Source organism: Aquarana catesbeiana, linkage group LG13 (assembly GCF_042186555.1).
Source record: "Aquarana catesbeiana isolate 2022-GZ linkage group LG13, ASM4218655v1, whole genome shotgun sequence".
Lineage (NCBI taxonomy): Eukaryota > Metazoa > Chordata > Amphibia > Anura > Ranidae > Aquarana > Aquarana catesbeiana.
The window spans coordinates 79075731-79094529 of NC_133336.1; the positions used below are offsets into that span (position 1 = coordinate 79075731).

Genomic DNA, 18799 nt, shown 5'->3' on the forward strand with positions numbered 1-18799 from the left:
TATGCAGCTCAAGGCTTCAGGCATTTTGAAAATGAGACTGAAGTGAACATTTATGACTAAAGTTTCTAAAGCGGCAATCTTGGTCCACAGACCAAAATTGAACCGTAGTTATGGTAATGCTTTTTTAAGGTTTGGCACAGTAATTTCTAGTCGGTATTCTCTATTTCCACACCTTCTGAGTCACTAATTTTAAACTAAAATTTATATCACAAAAGTGGGAGAAAAGTCATGAGTTCTTATCTGTATATATTCTCTGGGTTGAAGCTATAAAGCTTGAGGGTCAGTCAGAGCTAGGTTTTTCTAGCATTTCCAGAAATTTTAGTTTTTTTTAAAAAAAAGCTGGAGTCAGTGGAACGAATAGTGACCGATCCTTGATGTCAGTGAGAGGAATAATGCTTCATCGTTGGTGTCCGTGGGAGAACTAGTTTCCCATCTTTGAAGTTAGTGGGAGGAATTGTGTCCCATCTATGTTATCAGAGGAAGAATTTATGCCCCATCATTGGTGTCCGTGGGAGGAATAATGCCCCACTGTCAGTGTCAGAGGGAGGAATCGTGTCCCAGTGCAAGAAACGGGCCACAGTTTGGAGACCACTGTTCTAGAACATCAGAAATATTACAGACACCAATAAACAAGAATAACCACACAACTCTAATAGTAAGGAATCTGTACAGGATATGAAAAAAGTACCATATTTTATAGAAGTTTTGCTAGAACATACCAATTCAAAGTTCCTCAGCATAGCTTTCAGTCTGTTAATTTCTTCTCTTAGCTCTCTGATCAGTTTAACATTGGTATCCTGGAGAAAATAATAACTTTATCATCACCAAATATTGTGCTGCGGGGCCTCATGCAAAATTACTGCAAACAATGCAACATGCTACATGTTTTATCTTAGTCACCCAAAAATAAAAAACAATTACATGTGCAAAAAATAATATTGAAGGTAGTTCTCTAAGTTTATGAAATGGAACGTCTTATAGGGAATTCCTTTGAAATGTTACAAAAATGGAGGAGGTGGAGTGTTTAAAGAGCAATGCCCCAAAAAACTGACTTTGAGTAAAGAATTTACATGGAAAGCAGTAATGTGAATGAAGAATATGTGTAATGGTATTAAAACTAATCACATTTTACACTTGATTGTAGGCTTACTGCAGACGAGTGCGGGTATACCAAGATGGCCGCGAAGGAACGTTACTAAGGTTGCATATTCTGATGGGTAGCGGCTTTCTGATAGAACAGGGGCCGCTCCATAAGGGGTGCCCCCCCCCCCCATCCATGCGTCTGGCCCCCTAATCTACATGCAGGGCACCGGACACATGGATTCCAATGGTTTTTTTTTTTTTAAGCACATGATTAGCACCTGAGGCTCCAATAGGCTTAAAAAAGTGTGGGCTCCGGGTGCAGAGTACTGCGCCCCGAGCAAACCCACTTGTGTGACAATAGCAAATGAATATTCGCCATTGTCTTCCTATTCCTCCTCCCGGCCAATCAGGAAGCCCCCTATTTGCCAGGGAGTCTTTGTGCCCCTCCCCCCCCCAAACTTTTAAACATCAGCCGCCACTCCCCATTACCATTCATTCTGTGAATGGGCGGTAGTGATTCTATCATTCAAATACTCCTCCATTTACAGAACATAATGCAAATGTGTGAGAATACAATCTATATGAATGGTGGATAGGAGGGTAGAAGTAGATGATAGGTGTGGAGGCAGCCTGTAGGCAATGGGTTGATCACCATTACACATGACTAATGTGTTTGGTGCTGTATCCAAAAAAGAAATACTAAACTTCAGATTTAAATCTTACATATAGTAGAGATTGTTACATGGAAAAAATAATTTCCTATCCATGTATTTCATGTTTTATCCACCCACCTTTTATAAGAGAATAACTACCAAATACAAACAAGAAAAACAAAAAATAAAACCTGTCTTTTCTAACGCTCAACTCATCAAATATAATGTATATCCACATAAAAGACTTAGATTATTGACCATTTTACAAGCTTTCCTTCCTACGATGGTACACTCTTTCAAATACAAGGTTCCCATTCTAGTCACTGGTTCCATGCCAAATTCAGGCACAAGCAGGCACTTTCTCTTGTACTACTGTATATTTCCCCATAGTCAGTACAAACAATGAATGAACCATTTTTAAAGCACAAAAAAGAAAGAAAAAGCATAACCTTTGGTTAAACCAAAATGTCCACTGTGTATAAAGTAAGAATTTTAGCACGTTTCATTAGAAAGCCCCGAGGAACCCATTTTGGTGTACAGTATATTGCAAAAGGTTGTAGTTATGCAGCTGCTGAAATTTTATAAAATGAGTGTGCATTAAGAAGCTCTGGATTTAAAGCAGGACTTCAGTCATTTTTTCATCTTTCCATCTATTAAATCCTCTGCCCTTGTTGTTTTAACTTTGGATAGTAAAACATTTTTTTTCTGCCAGTAAATACCTTACACAGCCCACTTCCTTGTCTGTTAAAAAGCCTAGGCTTATGACATCATACACAGCTCCCTCTTTCACTCTCGAGAATTTGCCAGGAAGGGAGGGTGGATGAGTCATAAGAGGGCCAATGAGAGCTGCAGAGCTGGAGGTGTGCCTCTGTGTATGTGTAAATCCAGAAAGTGAACAGGCAGCAGGGCAGCTGCCCACAGTTAAAATGGTGGCAGCCAGACTCAGTGGAGGGAGATTTCTGCAGCATATTTGGCAAGTACAGAATCGCAGTATATGTAAAAAAATATGCAAAGTGGTTGAAGGGAAGCTTCAGAACAGCAAAGATGGTTTTATTACAAATTATGTGAGCAGACTGCAGTTCCTCTTTAATGTAAAAAAAACTAGCATTTATTTTTGCATGAAACATTGTTCTCCCAGCACTCTCCTCCATTCAAGTACCTTTTTAGAGAGTAAACTTCCAGTGCAGTAAACATAATTAATGAACCCTGTGGACCTGGCAGGAATAACTTTGAGAAACATGCTTCATTAGAGAGTTTAAATCCATGGGGACCTTCAACTCTCTTCAGATCCAAGCATATGTTTGTATTTCATACAGTCTGTGGCTAATTAAAAGAAAAGTAGAGAAACAAAGAGGAGAAGGATTCCAGAAAATGCTGTACAGTCTTTGGCCCATTGTCGTGCTGCAAAGATAAATCTAAAAATCAGAAAACCAAGGATGGCTGCAGGGTAAGAAGAAATAAAGCTTGCATAAAGTTTGAATGAGCTGTACTTTAATAAGCTGTAAAAAAGAAAAAAAGCAAGCAAAACCAAGTCAGTTGTGGCAACATGTTGTCTTCGATGATCCATGTCCCAAGATGACCCATCAAGTTGGACAGGATTCCTATAAGGGCTGTATGGATTTTTATCAAGACATTTCAGAAAACTCACACTTACCTCATTCACCCGAGGTTTATTGATGATGTTTTTGGCATTAGAAGCATATCTCAAGGTGCTTATTGTTTCATTATAGCTGCTGCTTGCAGGAGATACAGCTGGAATCAACACAGACAGAAGTGTGATGCACCACATATGGAGAGGTAGTCACATAGGGGTTACTAAAGACATTTAGGCTGTTCACTTTGCAAGTTAGTTTGGTGAAGTTTCACTTTACCAAGAATACCAAATCATGAACATGTAATTAAAGAAAAAACAGCATTTTTTGGCACTGATTGGATTATGAAAGTCAGGAGAGCTTCACCTCATTCACTAAGCTTTGGGGCGAATTCCCTTTGCTTTATTTACTCTGTTTGCCTTTAGTAAACCAACACCATAATCTCAGCTATAACAATGATACTCTATATTTTCTAAGTCATGATAGTTCAAAGCCAACAATATTGTATTCTGCTGCCCTAGAATCCCTGTGACAGCTGCATTTATACAGGATGAACTCCAGTAATAATATACAATATGTAGGAAGCCTCTCACTAGTTGAAATTTTCAATATCTATGGATTCTGATGGCAGGTCTGCTTTGATCTCTAAAAAAAAAAAAAAAATCTATCAAATAAAATTCCTTTCCCTTGAATTAAGTAGGAATGACAACTTTCTTTAATGCTTACTTTTACCAGTAGAGAAATGTTATGAAGAGGGGTGGTTCTGATGTAGACAGAGTTTCTGATTTTCTTCCATATGCATGTAACTATGGGAGCCATGAGAACCCCATAGGCAGCAAGGCTGCTTATGCAAGGGTTTCATGTTCTGTGAATGGAACAATCGACATGATGCACTGAGCATCGGAGAGGTCAGTATGTCTATAGATACAATTTATAGACTGAGGAAGCTTAAGGCTTATGTAAAGAGAGTGCCCATTTTTGCAACTGCGTTCAGCTGTTTTATATTATTGCTTTTTGATGAGAGATAATACATGATGGTATGTAAAGAGAGCATTTATAACCCATGAACTGAAAATATACTGGCATATATGGCAACCACTCCAAACTTTGATCCTGTTGTGGATTTATCAATCTTCCAATATCCTATACAGCTTGATGGTGTGGAATTGAAGCTTTTTTTTGTGCTTCCTGTGCTGCTATAACATATTTAAATTACTCCTTTATGATGTTAATCACCCTGGGTCCAATTTTTTGGCCCTGGCATTTTCTGTATATACTATGTATAATTACCAGGTGGCTTTGTTGCCGCTAAGCACAGTCCAAGCCTCAATGTAAAGATCCCAGTCATATTCCATAGATACAACCTCTCTTTAACCATGTTCTATATTAAGAATGTTTATCAGGCTCCTGAAGAAGCGATTTTTGTGAAACACGTAGAGCTTTGTTGAGTATTACAATGCATTACAGTCACACATGTAAATTATGGCATGGATTTGACACTCATGATCCATATTGGAGAGGTCTAGTTGTTCACTGCATTTATTTGGCAGTATTTTAAATGTTTTTTTATTTCTATGTATTAATTGCTAATAAAAAGTTACTGTTTATATTCTATGATTGGTGCCTGGAAAGTCAATTTTTCCACTTTTTCTATTTAAATATTGACGTTTAGGACGTGGCACTGCGCTACCTTAAGCTCCCACAGTTCCATCCTGTGCTGGTGCTTGGTTAACTCTTTGATTCATAGATATATACTGACAACGATAAGCTTGAGAAATTCAGCTACATACGTTTGAATACTGTCATTTTACTCATGTCTAAGTGAAAGAGAGCCTTACTGGCAATCATGATTGTTTTCGAATTGCCTCCAAGACTGTCCTTTAAAAGCCATGTCAAGATAGAGTCTCTGTAGGGTACAAATGGCTGGCGCTTTGATCCACTGATGCTACTTCCGGATGGGCTGCTACCTTGGATTCCGCTATCCCCATCACTGATAATACTGTTGATACTCTGGCAGCTACTACTCATCTGAGAATTATGAGCTGAAGATAAAAAAATAAAATAAACATGTTTAAGCTTATTAGTCCAGTCATTAAATTCTGGCAATTCGCAACTGAACTAGATTGATATTCTGTAAGGCCGGCCATAGACAGACAGAGTGAATTTATTTCCTGCAACCACTGTCAGTGTTGACAGGGGAGTCCCTCCCGCAGTGCCATTGTGTTCTGCAAGGGGGGGGCCGTCCCCACCGGGACAACACATTTTATATGCGATTATTGCTAGTGACTGTTACAGTCACTAGCAATAATCGCATATAAAATCCGGCACGCTGGTTGTACTCAAGTTGGTCAATCAACTTGGCTACATTCAGCCTGCCCATACATGGTTCAAATCTCTAACCCATCGAGATTCAGACCGTCTATGGCCGGCTTAGCCATAGAAGTACAACCAGCTAGTTCACCAGTGAATCACCATGAATTAAATATATGCACACTTATTTCTTCTTTTATTCGCCAAACTAAATCTAGCCTAGTAATAACGATTTACTATCACAGATCAGAATAAACATTTACCTAACGCAGAGATAACAATGCCAAGCGTTACTAGGGATCTGTTGATGTTGGAGCCCTCTGTCAGTCGGTCTTTGCAGTAATTTGGAGAAGCTCTTTCACTAAACAGGGACAATATAAATAATCAACCAGTTTTAAACGACCAATAATACCAACAAATTAACCATAAAATGAATAATTACTCACCTCCCTGCTAAATCTACCAGGTTAACTTTGCTTGTTATTTCTGATGGCAAGTTATCTTCCAAGATTGCCTGAATCAATAAATTAATTTTGGTTATTTGTATAAATACTAAGACACAGAAAAGATTTATTTTTTTATTTTTTTCGTAGGACGTTGGATCTTGCTTCATGAAAGCAGCGTTGTAAGGTCCACTAATTTACCAATTGTTTGCCAGTAATATTTCCTCAAAGATTCTTTTCTTGTTGAATTACTTTTTCATCTCTATTCTTTGTCCTGGTACACAGGAAGGATGCAGAGTGAATAAGAGTTCTAACTCCAGGAGACCTATGAAGCACCATCTGCAGGCACAGTCAACAGGATATCACAGAATAGAAGGATAGGGTATATATTTCCTGTATTGTATTCTGTCAGATATTACAAATACTAAAATGAGAATTATACCCAGAATACAACAGAATATGTCTCCTTTCTAACTGAGGATAGAGGCCTTGCTCACAGACACACAATTAAAATATTGTACTGGCTGGTCAACTTTCTTTTTGTATCAGTTATTAAAAATGTACTGTATATGCTGACTCAAAACAGCAAATATGAATGCCATATAAACATATTGTGGTATTGGGTTGATTATACACATGTGACAGGTGCTTCTCCAATGAGTTGCGGCAGTCCAAATTGTATTTTAGTGCATGGCAGCCCACTTTTATTAAGCAGAACTGAAAGTTCAAACAACAACAGTTGCCCACATAGGTGTTCTTCCACATCAACATGAATAGTTAACTGAAAACCCCGAGCCCCTGGGCTTCCATCACCAGTACAGCTGCTCTTCTTACCAGTCCCTCTGACTGGATTTCCCAGCTCTCCTGGTTCACTTGGCTCACTTATCCTCTAGTCACAGAGCCCTGCTGCATGGCCCCCTCCTGGCTTCTGAATAGGGGTTCTCCTGACACCCCAATAGGAGCCCACCTGACCCTTGCGTGAGACCCCCCTGTCTCTAAACTGGGAGTTCCTGAGCTATCCTCAGGCTTGAGTATATAACGACCCTGCTCACCTGTTTACTCACACAGGTTGCAGGCATCTAGTAACATCCAGACACAGTGTCCCACAAAAGAGACACTTTGAAACCTTTAAGCTCCAGGCCCCAATACAGGTTTACAGAATCCAGAGAAAATCAAAAACACGGCTTTGTCTGCTCAGAAACAAACCTTGCTTTAGGCCTTAATCCTGTGTCATTTTCTAATACATTTCCACAGTGGTAGAGCCTCGCACTGTCACAATAAGGATATTCAAAAGTGTTGATATCTAGTAAGTGATCCACTCCAGAGCCATAAACTTGCTGTGTACCTTCTCTAATCTGCAGAGAAACCCTCTAAAAGAAAAGTATGCTGGTGTATACCTAAAATAATCCCTACAGCTTTAATAACATCACTTACCTGTAAAAATTTAGGTCCCATGTTGTGCAGCAATCTAGATCCTGGAGAAATCTTCATTGCAGGGATGCCTGTCCTCTTTAGATGGTCTGACGGGGATACACCCTTCTTCCTTCTCCTCCTCCATTACTCCACAAAAATGTATTTAATTTATTACACTGCTATGTATGGGGGAGAGTCTGATCAGTCATAGGATTCTCTCCTCCATACCCAGTTTGTGTAAGAAGCAGTGTAATCAACAAAATAACTTTTCCATTGGAACATCTTTACTGCTGTTCTGCCTAAAGACCTGAAGCTGTTAACCAGCACCCAATGTTCAGGAATAGAAAGGGAACAGGTATGCCTGCAGTGAATATTTCTCTAGGATCCAGGTGCCTGCACAATATGGAACATACTTCATTATTGGCAAGTTATTTGACTATAAAGTTGTAGCTTTTTAGCTAAATTTTATTTTAAAACGTATTTCCACTTTTGCAGTCAAGTTTGAGAAAACTCCACTATACGTTTGTTATGTACTCCCATTCACACAGCAGTCCTAAAAAAAAAAAAATTAAAATATTTCTTACCTTTTGGTTTCTTAAGACAAGGTGTCATGGCTGACTGCAAGGTTTTTTGACAATGTCAAAGTGAGTCTGTCCCAACTCTGTCCTCATTAACATACAATTAAGTAAGCCGAGACCCTAAGGCTTTAACCCTTTGTTGGGACAGGCAGTATTCAAATCTAGTTACAATTGAAAAATTAAGCATAACCTACACAATAAAAACAACATTAATTGTGGAAAGCACAGCTGCCCAGCCCCCTCACAAACAAAGAACTATGCAGAATTTTTCCTTGGTGGAAAGTCCAGAATACCGTATCTAAAATAGGTAAGCTGCTGCAAATTTTTTATTTTTTTTAAAAACTTACTTTATGTGAATGGGGACATGTACAAATATAAAATCGTGTTATCTCAATATGCAAAAGCGGAAGTTCCCTTTTAAGTGGTCCTGCTGAATTGCAATCCATGTGTGGCCACTGTGTTTGAATCAAAGTCGATCTAGCAACTGACTTCTGTTCAACCGCCTTATCAGTATATTTCTGCTCGATCAGAGCCGCAGGCAATAGGCTGCACCATTGATCTTTGTATCCTGACTGTGGAAAAGTCTCCCTGCTGTCAGAATACAATGACACTGCAGGGAGGATTTCTCCATCCACATTGAATGTGTGCAGTGGTGTCGGGAGGGAGGGCAGGAGCCCCGAGTGGGCCCCCAAAAAGCCCAGAGTCTCGGGCATTCACAACTCTATTATTAACCCCGAGCCCAAGCAGGGAGCGATCTGATGCCAAGCGCGGCCGAGTGACATAGCAGGTCACGCCTACTAGAGCCCGCAGCGCCTATGATATGAAAACATACACAGTGCTTGGCTGGACGTGACTACCAGCTCTTCCCTTCTAGACGCGTATTGGCCAATCACAGGCCTTCCTCAGTAGATCTATTGAGGAAGGCCTGTGATTGGCCGATACGCGTCGAGAAGGGAGGAGCTGATAGTCACGTCCAGCCAAGCACTGTATGTGGACACGGTGGTGCTACTCTGGAAGTTTTTATGTGATTTTAAAGTTTTTATTTTGTAAGTGCAACTTGTCTATTTGGAAGCTTTGAATAAATTTGTATACGGAGAACACTATGGTCTCTATACTTATTATTTACATGTCCTGAACTCATGGAATCTTGAACCAAGCTGGGAGATGATCCGCTTCTTTGGATATTAATGAGCTGAGTTACCATTAAGAAAAGAGCCATCTGGATTACCCACCATTGATTGGGAAGAGGAAGTGAGAGCAAAGAGATCGTGGGGAGATCCGCATATGAGTTTTGACTCATCTGGGAGGTGAGCGCGCATTTTTACTGGTGGTGGTGTGCACTCCTTTTGAGGACGAAGAATCACTGTGGTGGAATTGTGTGGATACACTGATCACAAGAAGAGTTTTTCATGTTTTATTTCTTCATTTTTTTCATTTTATGGACTATTCATTTATATGCAGGATTTATTTATTTTAGAGATTTGCACTTTATATTTATAATTTTACACATAGCACTACATTTATTATTTACTGGCCTAAAGAAATGTTAGGGGGTTGAAGGTTTACTTGAATTCAGTGAATAAGACACTCGCATTTTACATGCGAATACTGATGTTGATTTACAAACATGCTGGATTTGCCATTAAGCACAGTACGTCTACGACTATAGGTGGCAGGTGAAGAGACAGCTTTTTCATGTATATAATTATCGACCACATACTTTTTCCATAATCATAAGAAATGCGGTTATCAAATATAGCTTTATTTTTACATTGGTTCTTATTATTACACAGTTCCAAAATAAGGCTAACATTAGTAATAGAAGAAGAAATGTTCTGTTTCAAAGAAATAATTCCAGCAAGTTTTGTAAGCCAACAGGCTCCAGTGAGGAAAATCCAGCTCTGCTTACAAATATATTGTTTTATTATCAGCCAAGTAATGTCACAGAATTCAAAGGTTGGAATACTAACCTGGGTATACTGGATGGTGAAAATAGCATGAGACCGACTGCTGGCATCATGGATATGAGTGGCTGCTGTAATCCTGTGAGTTCAGAAAAAGCACTGAATAAATGTACACAGCAAAATGCTTCCTAATGATAGTAGTCATTCCAAATATACCAAAAATTGTCTCCTCTTGGATTAAGAAAAAAAAAACATAAATACATGAAAGAGTTGAATGACGTTGTAGGGAGAGTAATCTCAAAATTATTTTCTTTGCAAAAATCATCTTTCCATATTTACTGGCAGAGAAAAGATCGGGGCAATGGAAAGAAAACAGACACACATACTTAAAGCATAAGTTCACCTTTTGGAGCACATTACACATTATACCCATTTTTATATTCACGTGCAACAATGTACATTTTCTTCCTACAAAAATATGTGCATTTATTATTTTACTTTAACATAGAATTCCAGGATAACCCTAATTAATTTTAAAAATGCTCCCTTCCCCCTAACACCTATTCTTACTAACCTGTGTAAGAAAGATGCATACATTTATCTATATTCATGTTACTTCAGTCCAATCACATGACTGGCTCTCCTGTTCTCATTCAGCAGCGGCTGCAGGGGAGAGGAGGGAGCGCCGACAATGGATGGGCCATTGAAGTCTATGTGTGATGTCCGTGCTCCAGGCTTTACTAGCCATTGTCGGGTGCGCTCTCCTCCCCCCTGTAGCAAGAGCTGGCTGACATGATAAAAATCACATGACCGGACTGGAGCAACATGAAAATAGGCAAGTATATAGGTGTTAGGAGGGGAGTGTTTCTAAGATTAGCTGAGGTTAACCCAGAATTCTACTTTAAAGTGCATGTAAACCCCTTATCTATTTTTCAGTATGTTCGATATCATGTCTCACTGTATCCTCAAGCAAATCTACTTTTGTGAATCTCTTGCAAAGTTTCTTGTGTGGAGATATTGCCAGTTAATGGCACTTAACTGACAACGCCAAGCCACTGTCTTGCAATTTGCAGCAATATTGTCAGCCTGCTCTGTGCACTCCTTCAGTTGGCCATTGCACTAATGATCAGGTCCTTGCATGCCTTCTGCAGACGTGATGGGCAGCTCAACCCTGGTAGGCACCGAAATGTATAAAGCCAAATTAAGGGATCTTAGTCATCCTGAAAGCTTGCATCTTGAATAGCTTAAAGGAGAAGTACAGCCAAAGCTCATTTGGCTGTACTTCTCCTGTGGATCACAAGACTGAAGATCGTTCTGCACTCCTGTGACCCGTTTTCAGCAGACAGCGGGCTGAAGCCTACTGTCGGCTGACATCACAGAGACGGTCCAGGCTGGGGCAAGATCGCGACAATATGGTTGGGATCCACCCACATGCCTGGACCGACACCCGGCTCAGCCTCTCAGCAAGCCGCTGAGAACCTGAGCCAGCCGCCCCCACCCCCTCCACAGCCCAATGAGCGCGGGGGAATAGAGCAGAGTGCCGGTGGCTGACAGTCATCAAATCTCTGCTCACTTAGCTCTGTGAACCGAGTGATCAACGGTCTTTGATCACTCGGTTCTCAGCCTTAGAGCCGGCGAGGGACAGATGCAGCATCCACCTAGGTAAGTATGATTAAAAAAAAAATCCATACTTCTCTTTTAAGTTAATCAATAAAAGATATCACATTAATCGATGGGTAACACGGTACAATACAGTACTACATCTATACACACACACACACACGTAAAAGAGATTATCTTACAATACATAATATTTTTAGTGCACATTATTTTAAAACACCTTGGGGTTGGTTTACTAAAACTGGGGCACACCGAAACTGGTGTAGCTTTGCATAGTAACCAATAAGCTTCTAACTTGTTCAATTAGGCTTTGACAATAAGAATTAGAAGCTGATGGTTACCAATGCACAGCTCAGTTTTAGTAAATCTCCCCCTTGTTTATATGTATAGTTTGTATTTACGTATGTGCATGGGTGCAGCCATATTTGCTCATTTACTCTGCTCTCTGCTTTACGTTGTGGCTCAATGCACACTAGCGTTTTTTTTTTTTAAGCTCCTAGAAGCTATTAGCATTTTTTGCTGCTCCTGGAAGCCAAATGTTCCCCTATGTGTTCATGCACACTACTTTAGGCTATTAGTGTTTTTTGAGCTTCAGCATCTAGGAGCAGAAAAAATTGTTTTTGAGGAGATTTTTTGAGCGTTTTTCCAGCAGAAAAAAAATACTAAACGCTTGTAATCACTACTAAAATGCTCCGAACGGCTTTTTTTCTAGTGTGTTTTATGTACTGTAAATACGCTAATAAAATGCCAATGCTCTTAAAAGCTACTAAAAGCCAGGACAAAAACGCATTTTTCAGCCAGTGTTTTTTCAAGCTTATAAAAAAATGCTAGTGTGCATGGAGCCTATAACACCGTGGTTGTGCTTCACTGCTCTTTTTCACGATGCAAGTCCATTGAAAATAAAGCATTTCCTAGAAGAGTTATATCGTATCTCAGCAGTTTTTAGGGAGTTAAAAATAGTCAGTGTAGTTGCTATATCCCCTTCTCTATATTTACTGAAATATGGAGAAACAAGCTCCTGTGTCACATCAAGATGACTTCACAGTAAACATTGCAATAAAAATCTGCCTTGATGACATATCACAGGGTATTCCCTAGTGAACAGAGGCTTTTGATTCTTCCATCTTTCCTCTATTTTTGCAGAAAATATAAATTAAAGAACAAAAGAAATAAGTCGTTATTAGCCCTGTCTGTAAAAAACTTTAAAAAATGCATATTAACTCTTTAAAAAATAAAAATAAAATAATAAGTCACAGTTTTTAAATGATCACTGTGATTAAAGTGCCAGAAGAGAACCATCTGGATAGACTCCAGGCTAAGGGGAAGCAGCACTCAGTAAAAAGTAAAAGTATGAAAAGTAGAGCTTCTGACATTGAAACAGTGAGGCAGGTGTGTATGTCACACATCTCTACTGTACCTGTTCTCCATTCCTTCCTCCAGCAAGGCTACAACTTGTTCATAACTGGTGACTACATGCTGGGATAGCCCTTTAATTTGAAAATAAATAGTTACGTACAACTAATTAGAAACTGGACAAATTTATGCAAGCATCATAAAAAACATGAAATAAGTTCAAAAAAACACATTTACAAAGAATGTTATAAATTCTATATGTACCTGAAAACATCGCTCACCTCTCCCCTAAAAACAGGAAATTCAGGGCACAGCGCAGATCATAGAGGACCCCGCTGCGGTAGGTAGGTGTTTGAGGATGGAGAGTTGTAATTGAACTGGAGTGTTTTTTACCTTTATGATGTGAATACATTGAAGCAAAAACTTTGAGCTTTTAGTACTATTTTGATTCTGAATGATTTTTTCATTGCTGCTGGTGTCCCTATAAGAACTATTTCCTCTACCTTCCTGTTCTGGCGACACAGGGACAGCAAACAGAACGTGAGGGGAAAGTCTTTCAGCAAAGGTAGAAGCGCCAACAAAAAGACTATTAGGGTAAGGCCGGCCATATACAGTTTAAATTCAGCAGGAACCGGCCGAGATTAGAACTGTTAAAGGGCAGGCTGAATGTAACAAGTTGATTGATCAATCAACTTGGGTACAACCAGCCTGCCAGATTCTTTTGCGATTATCACTAGAGGCTGCTATAGCCGCTAGCGATAATCACTGTCTTCTCCTGCTGCAGGGACAGCTGTAGTTAAAGGAAAGAAATTCGCACAGTGTATGGCTGGCCTTAGGAACTGCCATCAGGATTGTATTGCTTTGTTTCCTGCCCCAGTGACATCCGTTTCCTACATTTCTTGTTCTGGTGTCACAGGTAAACCTCCCCTGTGAGCTCATAGATAGCAAAAAGTAAACCTTCCAGAACTCTTCTTCACCCTAGCGCAAAGTACTATACTATACTGTTTTTGCTGGTTTTATAGAATGGTCTGAAAACCACAGATTATAGGTAATATTTGTTATCTTTAGGTGTTCTTTGCTATTCAGCGTTCATGCAAGGTCATAAGCAATATAAGCACATTAAGAGTTTTTGCCACAAGGAGGCAGTACATCACTAAGCATACAAGATTGAACTGATCCAGATACTCATTATTCTAGTACCAAAAAAAGTATCAGTGGTGCTCAATTTTCTTGATATGGGGAGCCTCAAGTGCAGCCTCCAACAAAGAGCCACACATGCAGTTAGTCAAAGACTATGGGCATGATACAAGAGATGGTCAGATACTGTGGAAATAATACAAGATATGGTCAGAGACTTACAGACGTGGTACAGGATCTAGCCAGAGACTGCAGACACGATACAAGAGATGTATGTAGACTGCAGACATGATACAAGAGATGTATGTAGACTGCAGACATGATACAAGAGATGTATGTAGACTGCAGACATGATACAAGAGATGTATGTAGACTGCAGACATGATACAAGAGATGTATGTAGACTGCAGACATGATACAAGAGATGTATGTAGACTGCAGACATGATACAAGAGATGGTCAGACTGTGGACTTGTGAACATGCTATAGGATTTGTTGGAGACTGAGGACATGCTTCAGAAGACAGTTATAGAACGTGTTGCATGAGACTGATTGAAGTCATTTCTATAACAGGGCAACTGGGTAGAAAGAACAGGCAAGCAGAATAAACACACCGAGCCAATGGGAAGGAGAAGCAGGTGTACTGCCAGGGCCTCTGATATGGGGAAACCACCAGTCCTCTTGTAGGGGCCCAAGCACACAGGAGGGCCCACACAGGGAGGGGGATTAGTGATGGACAACAATTGCAGAACGAGAGAGAGAGAGAGAGAGAGAGAGAGAGAGAGAGAGAGAGAGAGAGAGAGAGAGAGAGAGAGAGAGAGAGAGAGTCTTCCATTTTTTTGGGAAGAAATACACATTCATGAATTTAAAAAAAAAGTAAAGTAAAGTTAGCTAAATTTTTTTGTATAATGTGAAAGATGATGTTATGCCGAGTAAACAGATAGCCAACATGTCATGCTTGAAAATTGCGCACACTCGTGGAATGGCAACAAACTACGGTATTTAAAAATCTCAATAGGAGATGCTTTAAAAATGTATACAGGTCACTAGTTTAGAGTTACAGAGGAGGTCTTGGGCTAGAATTATTGCTCTTGCTCTAACGATCGCGACGATACCTCATGTGTGGTTTGAACGCTGTTTACATTTGCGGGTGTGACTTACTTATGCATTCGCTTCTGCGCGCCAGCTCGGAGGGATGGGGCGCTTTAAATTTTTTTTTTTCTTTACACTGTCCCATTAAAGTTTTTTTGATCACTTTTATTGTGGTCACAAGGAATGTAAACATCCCTTGTAACAGTAATAGGCAGTGATAGGTATTCTTTATGGAGGGATCTATAGGACCCCAAATCCCTCCTTTTACTTAAAAGCATTCAAAACGCCAAGTTAGGCTGTTTTGAATACTGACTTTTTTTTAATTTGCCACCTTTAAGGCTCCAGTACACTGGAAGTGATGTCATGACATCGCTTCCGGGTTACTAGATTTAAGACCCAATTCCGGCTTTGTTTGGGTCTCCGGCCAGCAGGCGGACGTGCTGCATACTTGCGTCATGTCAGCTTGAAGGGGTTAATAGTTTCTTGGGGGGGGGGGGGGGGCCTGTCAGGTAGTCTGTATGGAGCCACGCGATTTCTATCAGCAGCCCTGTGTACTGCACATAAAGAGGAGGTGCATCAGAAGTAGCTCTATAGAAAGATGATAGAGCAGTTGCAGTTTGACAAAATTGTTCCTTATGTGTGTGACCATTCTTTTTTTTTTTTAACAGGTAGAAAGCCACATTGCATTCTAAGTTCTTTCAGGAGTAAGGGAAGATATTTGCACTTTCTAGAAGAATTATAAGTCAATCAAAATTCAGTGAGGTCTGGTTACTAAAAATCTGGGGGTGGGGCACCTACATGACTGTCAGTGGTTGTTAGGACGCTGGTGGTCCTAACAACCATTTATGGCAGAGGAGGGGGGACCTGTGCTGTGGTGACTGGCTGAAGGTCCGGATAGAACTGTCACTGGTTGGCTGACCACAATCTGCCATTTAGTGATACCTGGTATAGAATATGTCACCACTATACACCACAGTACAGAAAATATATTCAAAAATAATTTTCTCTCTAGAAAAAGTAGATGAACTTCCAGATTCTGTATTTTTCTAGGACAGGTGTGAATCTGACTGGTAACTATTAGCCGATAAAGACTGTTTTTATTTCAGCCACTTTAAAAAATGAAGGTCATGCATGCACATAACATTGCATACCTTGAACATACGGGCCTTTTTCTGGATGTTCCCGAACCCGTAAAGTGTAAGGTTTCTTCTGGTCTCCTTGATGTAACAAGTCCCGGACACGTTCATTATAAATTTCTAGAAAGCTTAAATAAATACATTAAAATACGAGCTATGAAAGTGAACCTAGTGAATGACATAAGACAGATGCAGAATTGTGGTTCATACAGATTGATTACTCCTTACCTCACTTCTATCCTGCATGAGGATGCAGCGCCTAGGGGATCAGCATTATAGCAGAAGAGACCCTTAGGGAGGAAAACACGTTATTGTGCACCACAAAGTATCCACCATGATACATTTCCTAGTAAATAAAGACTAAGATGCTGACAGGAGCTCATGCCACTCATTCTCATTTAGAAAAGAAATTGAATGACATTTTTATGGACAGAACATAAACTTACATCTTACTATATATAATACATATATTTTATCTTACTATATGTATATTTGTAAAGAAAAAATAACTTACCTCACAAATGCGAGGTGTTAATCCAATAGATGTCTGTGAATAAAGCAGGAAATGCAATTATAAATGCAAATAAAATTTGTACTTACGTTGGTGCATGTAAACTAACATCAGAGTGTTAGCGCAGGCACCCATAGACGTCTGCACACCTCAAACTTTCTCTTCTACAATGCTCCCAATTTTGGAGGTCCAATACAAAAATGTGATATTCAAGAGTTTATTCACAATGAGAAAAAGAGCACAGTGGGAGGTAAAAGGAAGAGGTGGTGTAGCTCCACTTTTAGGTTTAGATGAGCATTTCAGATTCAATAAGCATACCTAGTGATAAAGGTTGGTTACTGTAAGTGCACTTTTAAACAAAGTAGAGCCCCACAGACTTTCAAAGGGCTTGGAACACTTGGGGAGATGACCCTATATAGAAGTCTATGGGGAGCTACTGCACAGGTGCCGTCAGCACAAAGATGATTTTCACATAAGCATGTAAGCACTGTGGGAGCAGTTGTGGGACAGAGCTTAGTTTTAAGTTTGGAGCATAAGGGCTCTTTGTTTCAAAGCACACTCATCCTTTGAGTGCTTCCAGCCCAGAGGCCGGATATATATACAGCTACAGAAGAAATTGATTATACCATTATCATGGCTGCCGCTGCAACCACGATCCTGCTACCATTTTTTTTTCAGTTGGCGAATGGCTTTACTGTAAAGGTGATCAGAGCATCTGTAAGTAGTCAGGTTGGCTGTGCACAGAGGAGATGGAGGAGCCTAATCTCTTCTGTGACTAATGATAATGGACCCCTGAACTCTCCATAAAAGTGTATCTATCACTGCCCAAAACTATCACAAGGAGTGGTATTCACCCCCTTGTGATAGAAATAAACTGCACATATATGTAAAACGGTGATTGCACCACACATCCAAATATCGGAGAGAGAGATCAATAATTCTAGTGCCAAAGTTCATGTTTAACTCTAAACTGTCAACCTGTAAAGGTTTTTAAAGCATCACCTATAGACAATTTTAGGTACTGTCATTTGTCTCCATTTTATAGGCGTTGAGTGTGCAGTTTGCGTGCATGAGGTTCATGTGCATTTGCCTTTGCGCGCAAGCACTTTAAAAAAAATATTTTTTTTGGATCACTTTTATTGCTGTAACAAGGAATGTAAACATCACTTCTGAAAGTAATAAGCATGTGACAGGTACTCTTTATGGAGAGATCTGGGGTCTATAAGATCACAGATCCCTCCACTGCCCTTAAAAGCATTTGATCACACCAAGATCAATGTGATCAAATGCTTTTCATTTTTGAAAATGGCGCCATTTACTTACGGGTTCCTGTATCATAGAGGTAATCAAAGTGGTTCCGACTCTATCATGGTAAATTGGGATTCCCAATGGGACAGGAAATACCGGTCTTACACAAAAGGTTTTTAGAATGCATTAAGGTAAAAAAAAAACTTTTACTTTTACAACCATTTTTAATGTATAAATTTGCATTTGATAAATGGCTGTGCAAATACAGTGTGACATAAAAAAACTGCATAAGCCACCATTTTATTGTCCAAGGCCTCTGCTTTCAGAAAATATATAATGTTTAGGGGTTTAAGTAATTTTCTAGCAGATGTATGTGAAAAATTTCTAAATTGTCCCCCCAGGTAAGTTTTAAGGTCTCAAAATTAAAGTGAAAAAACTTTCTGTCACTGACCAGCCCCCCCAGCACCCCCCTTTTACTCACCTGAGTCCTGTATTCCCCCACTAGAGATGTGCTCTTCCCCTCTGCTCTTGATTGGATAAATTGATAGCAGCGCAGCCACTGGCTCCCGCTGCTGTTAATTAAATCCAATGATGCGGGGCCGAGTCCTACATTCGGCGTCTATGGACGCCCGAATGCTAGAATCGGGAGCTACATTTTTTATTTTAGATTTTGACTGGAAAACAGCTTTAAGAAATAATAATTTTCATAACATTAAAAAGGACTGT

General features: G+C 39.8%; 1 protein-coding gene across 2 annotated transcripts in view; it reads right to left on the reverse strand.

The window, feature by feature from the left end:
- STARD9 (StAR related lipid transfer domain containing 9) overlaps window positions 1-18799 on the reverse strand; it is a 241619-nt gene that overhangs the window by 104693 nt on the left and 118127 nt on the right. For both annotated transcript variants that reach the window (XM_073610372.1, XM_073610370.1), the window contains exons 5-14: window positions 16829-16861; window positions 16543-16604; window positions 16330-16442; window positions 13014-13083; window positions 10043-10115; window positions 6085-6152; window positions 5902-5999; window positions 5167-5370; window positions 3391-3488; window positions 720-797 (exon numbers count right to left, since the gene is read on the reverse strand). In XM_073610372.1, the coding sequence (XP_073466473.1) occupies window positions 720-797; window positions 3391-3488; window positions 5167-5370; window positions 5902-5999; window positions 6085-6152; window positions 10043-10115; window positions 13014-13083; window positions 16330-16442; window positions 16543-16604; window positions 16829-16861 (897 nt within the window). The remainder of the gene's footprint in view (window positions 1-719; window positions 798-3390; window positions 3489-5166; window positions 5371-5901; window positions 6000-6084; window positions 6153-10042; window positions 10116-13013; window positions 13084-16329; window positions 16443-16542; window positions 16605-16828; window positions 16862-18799) is intronic.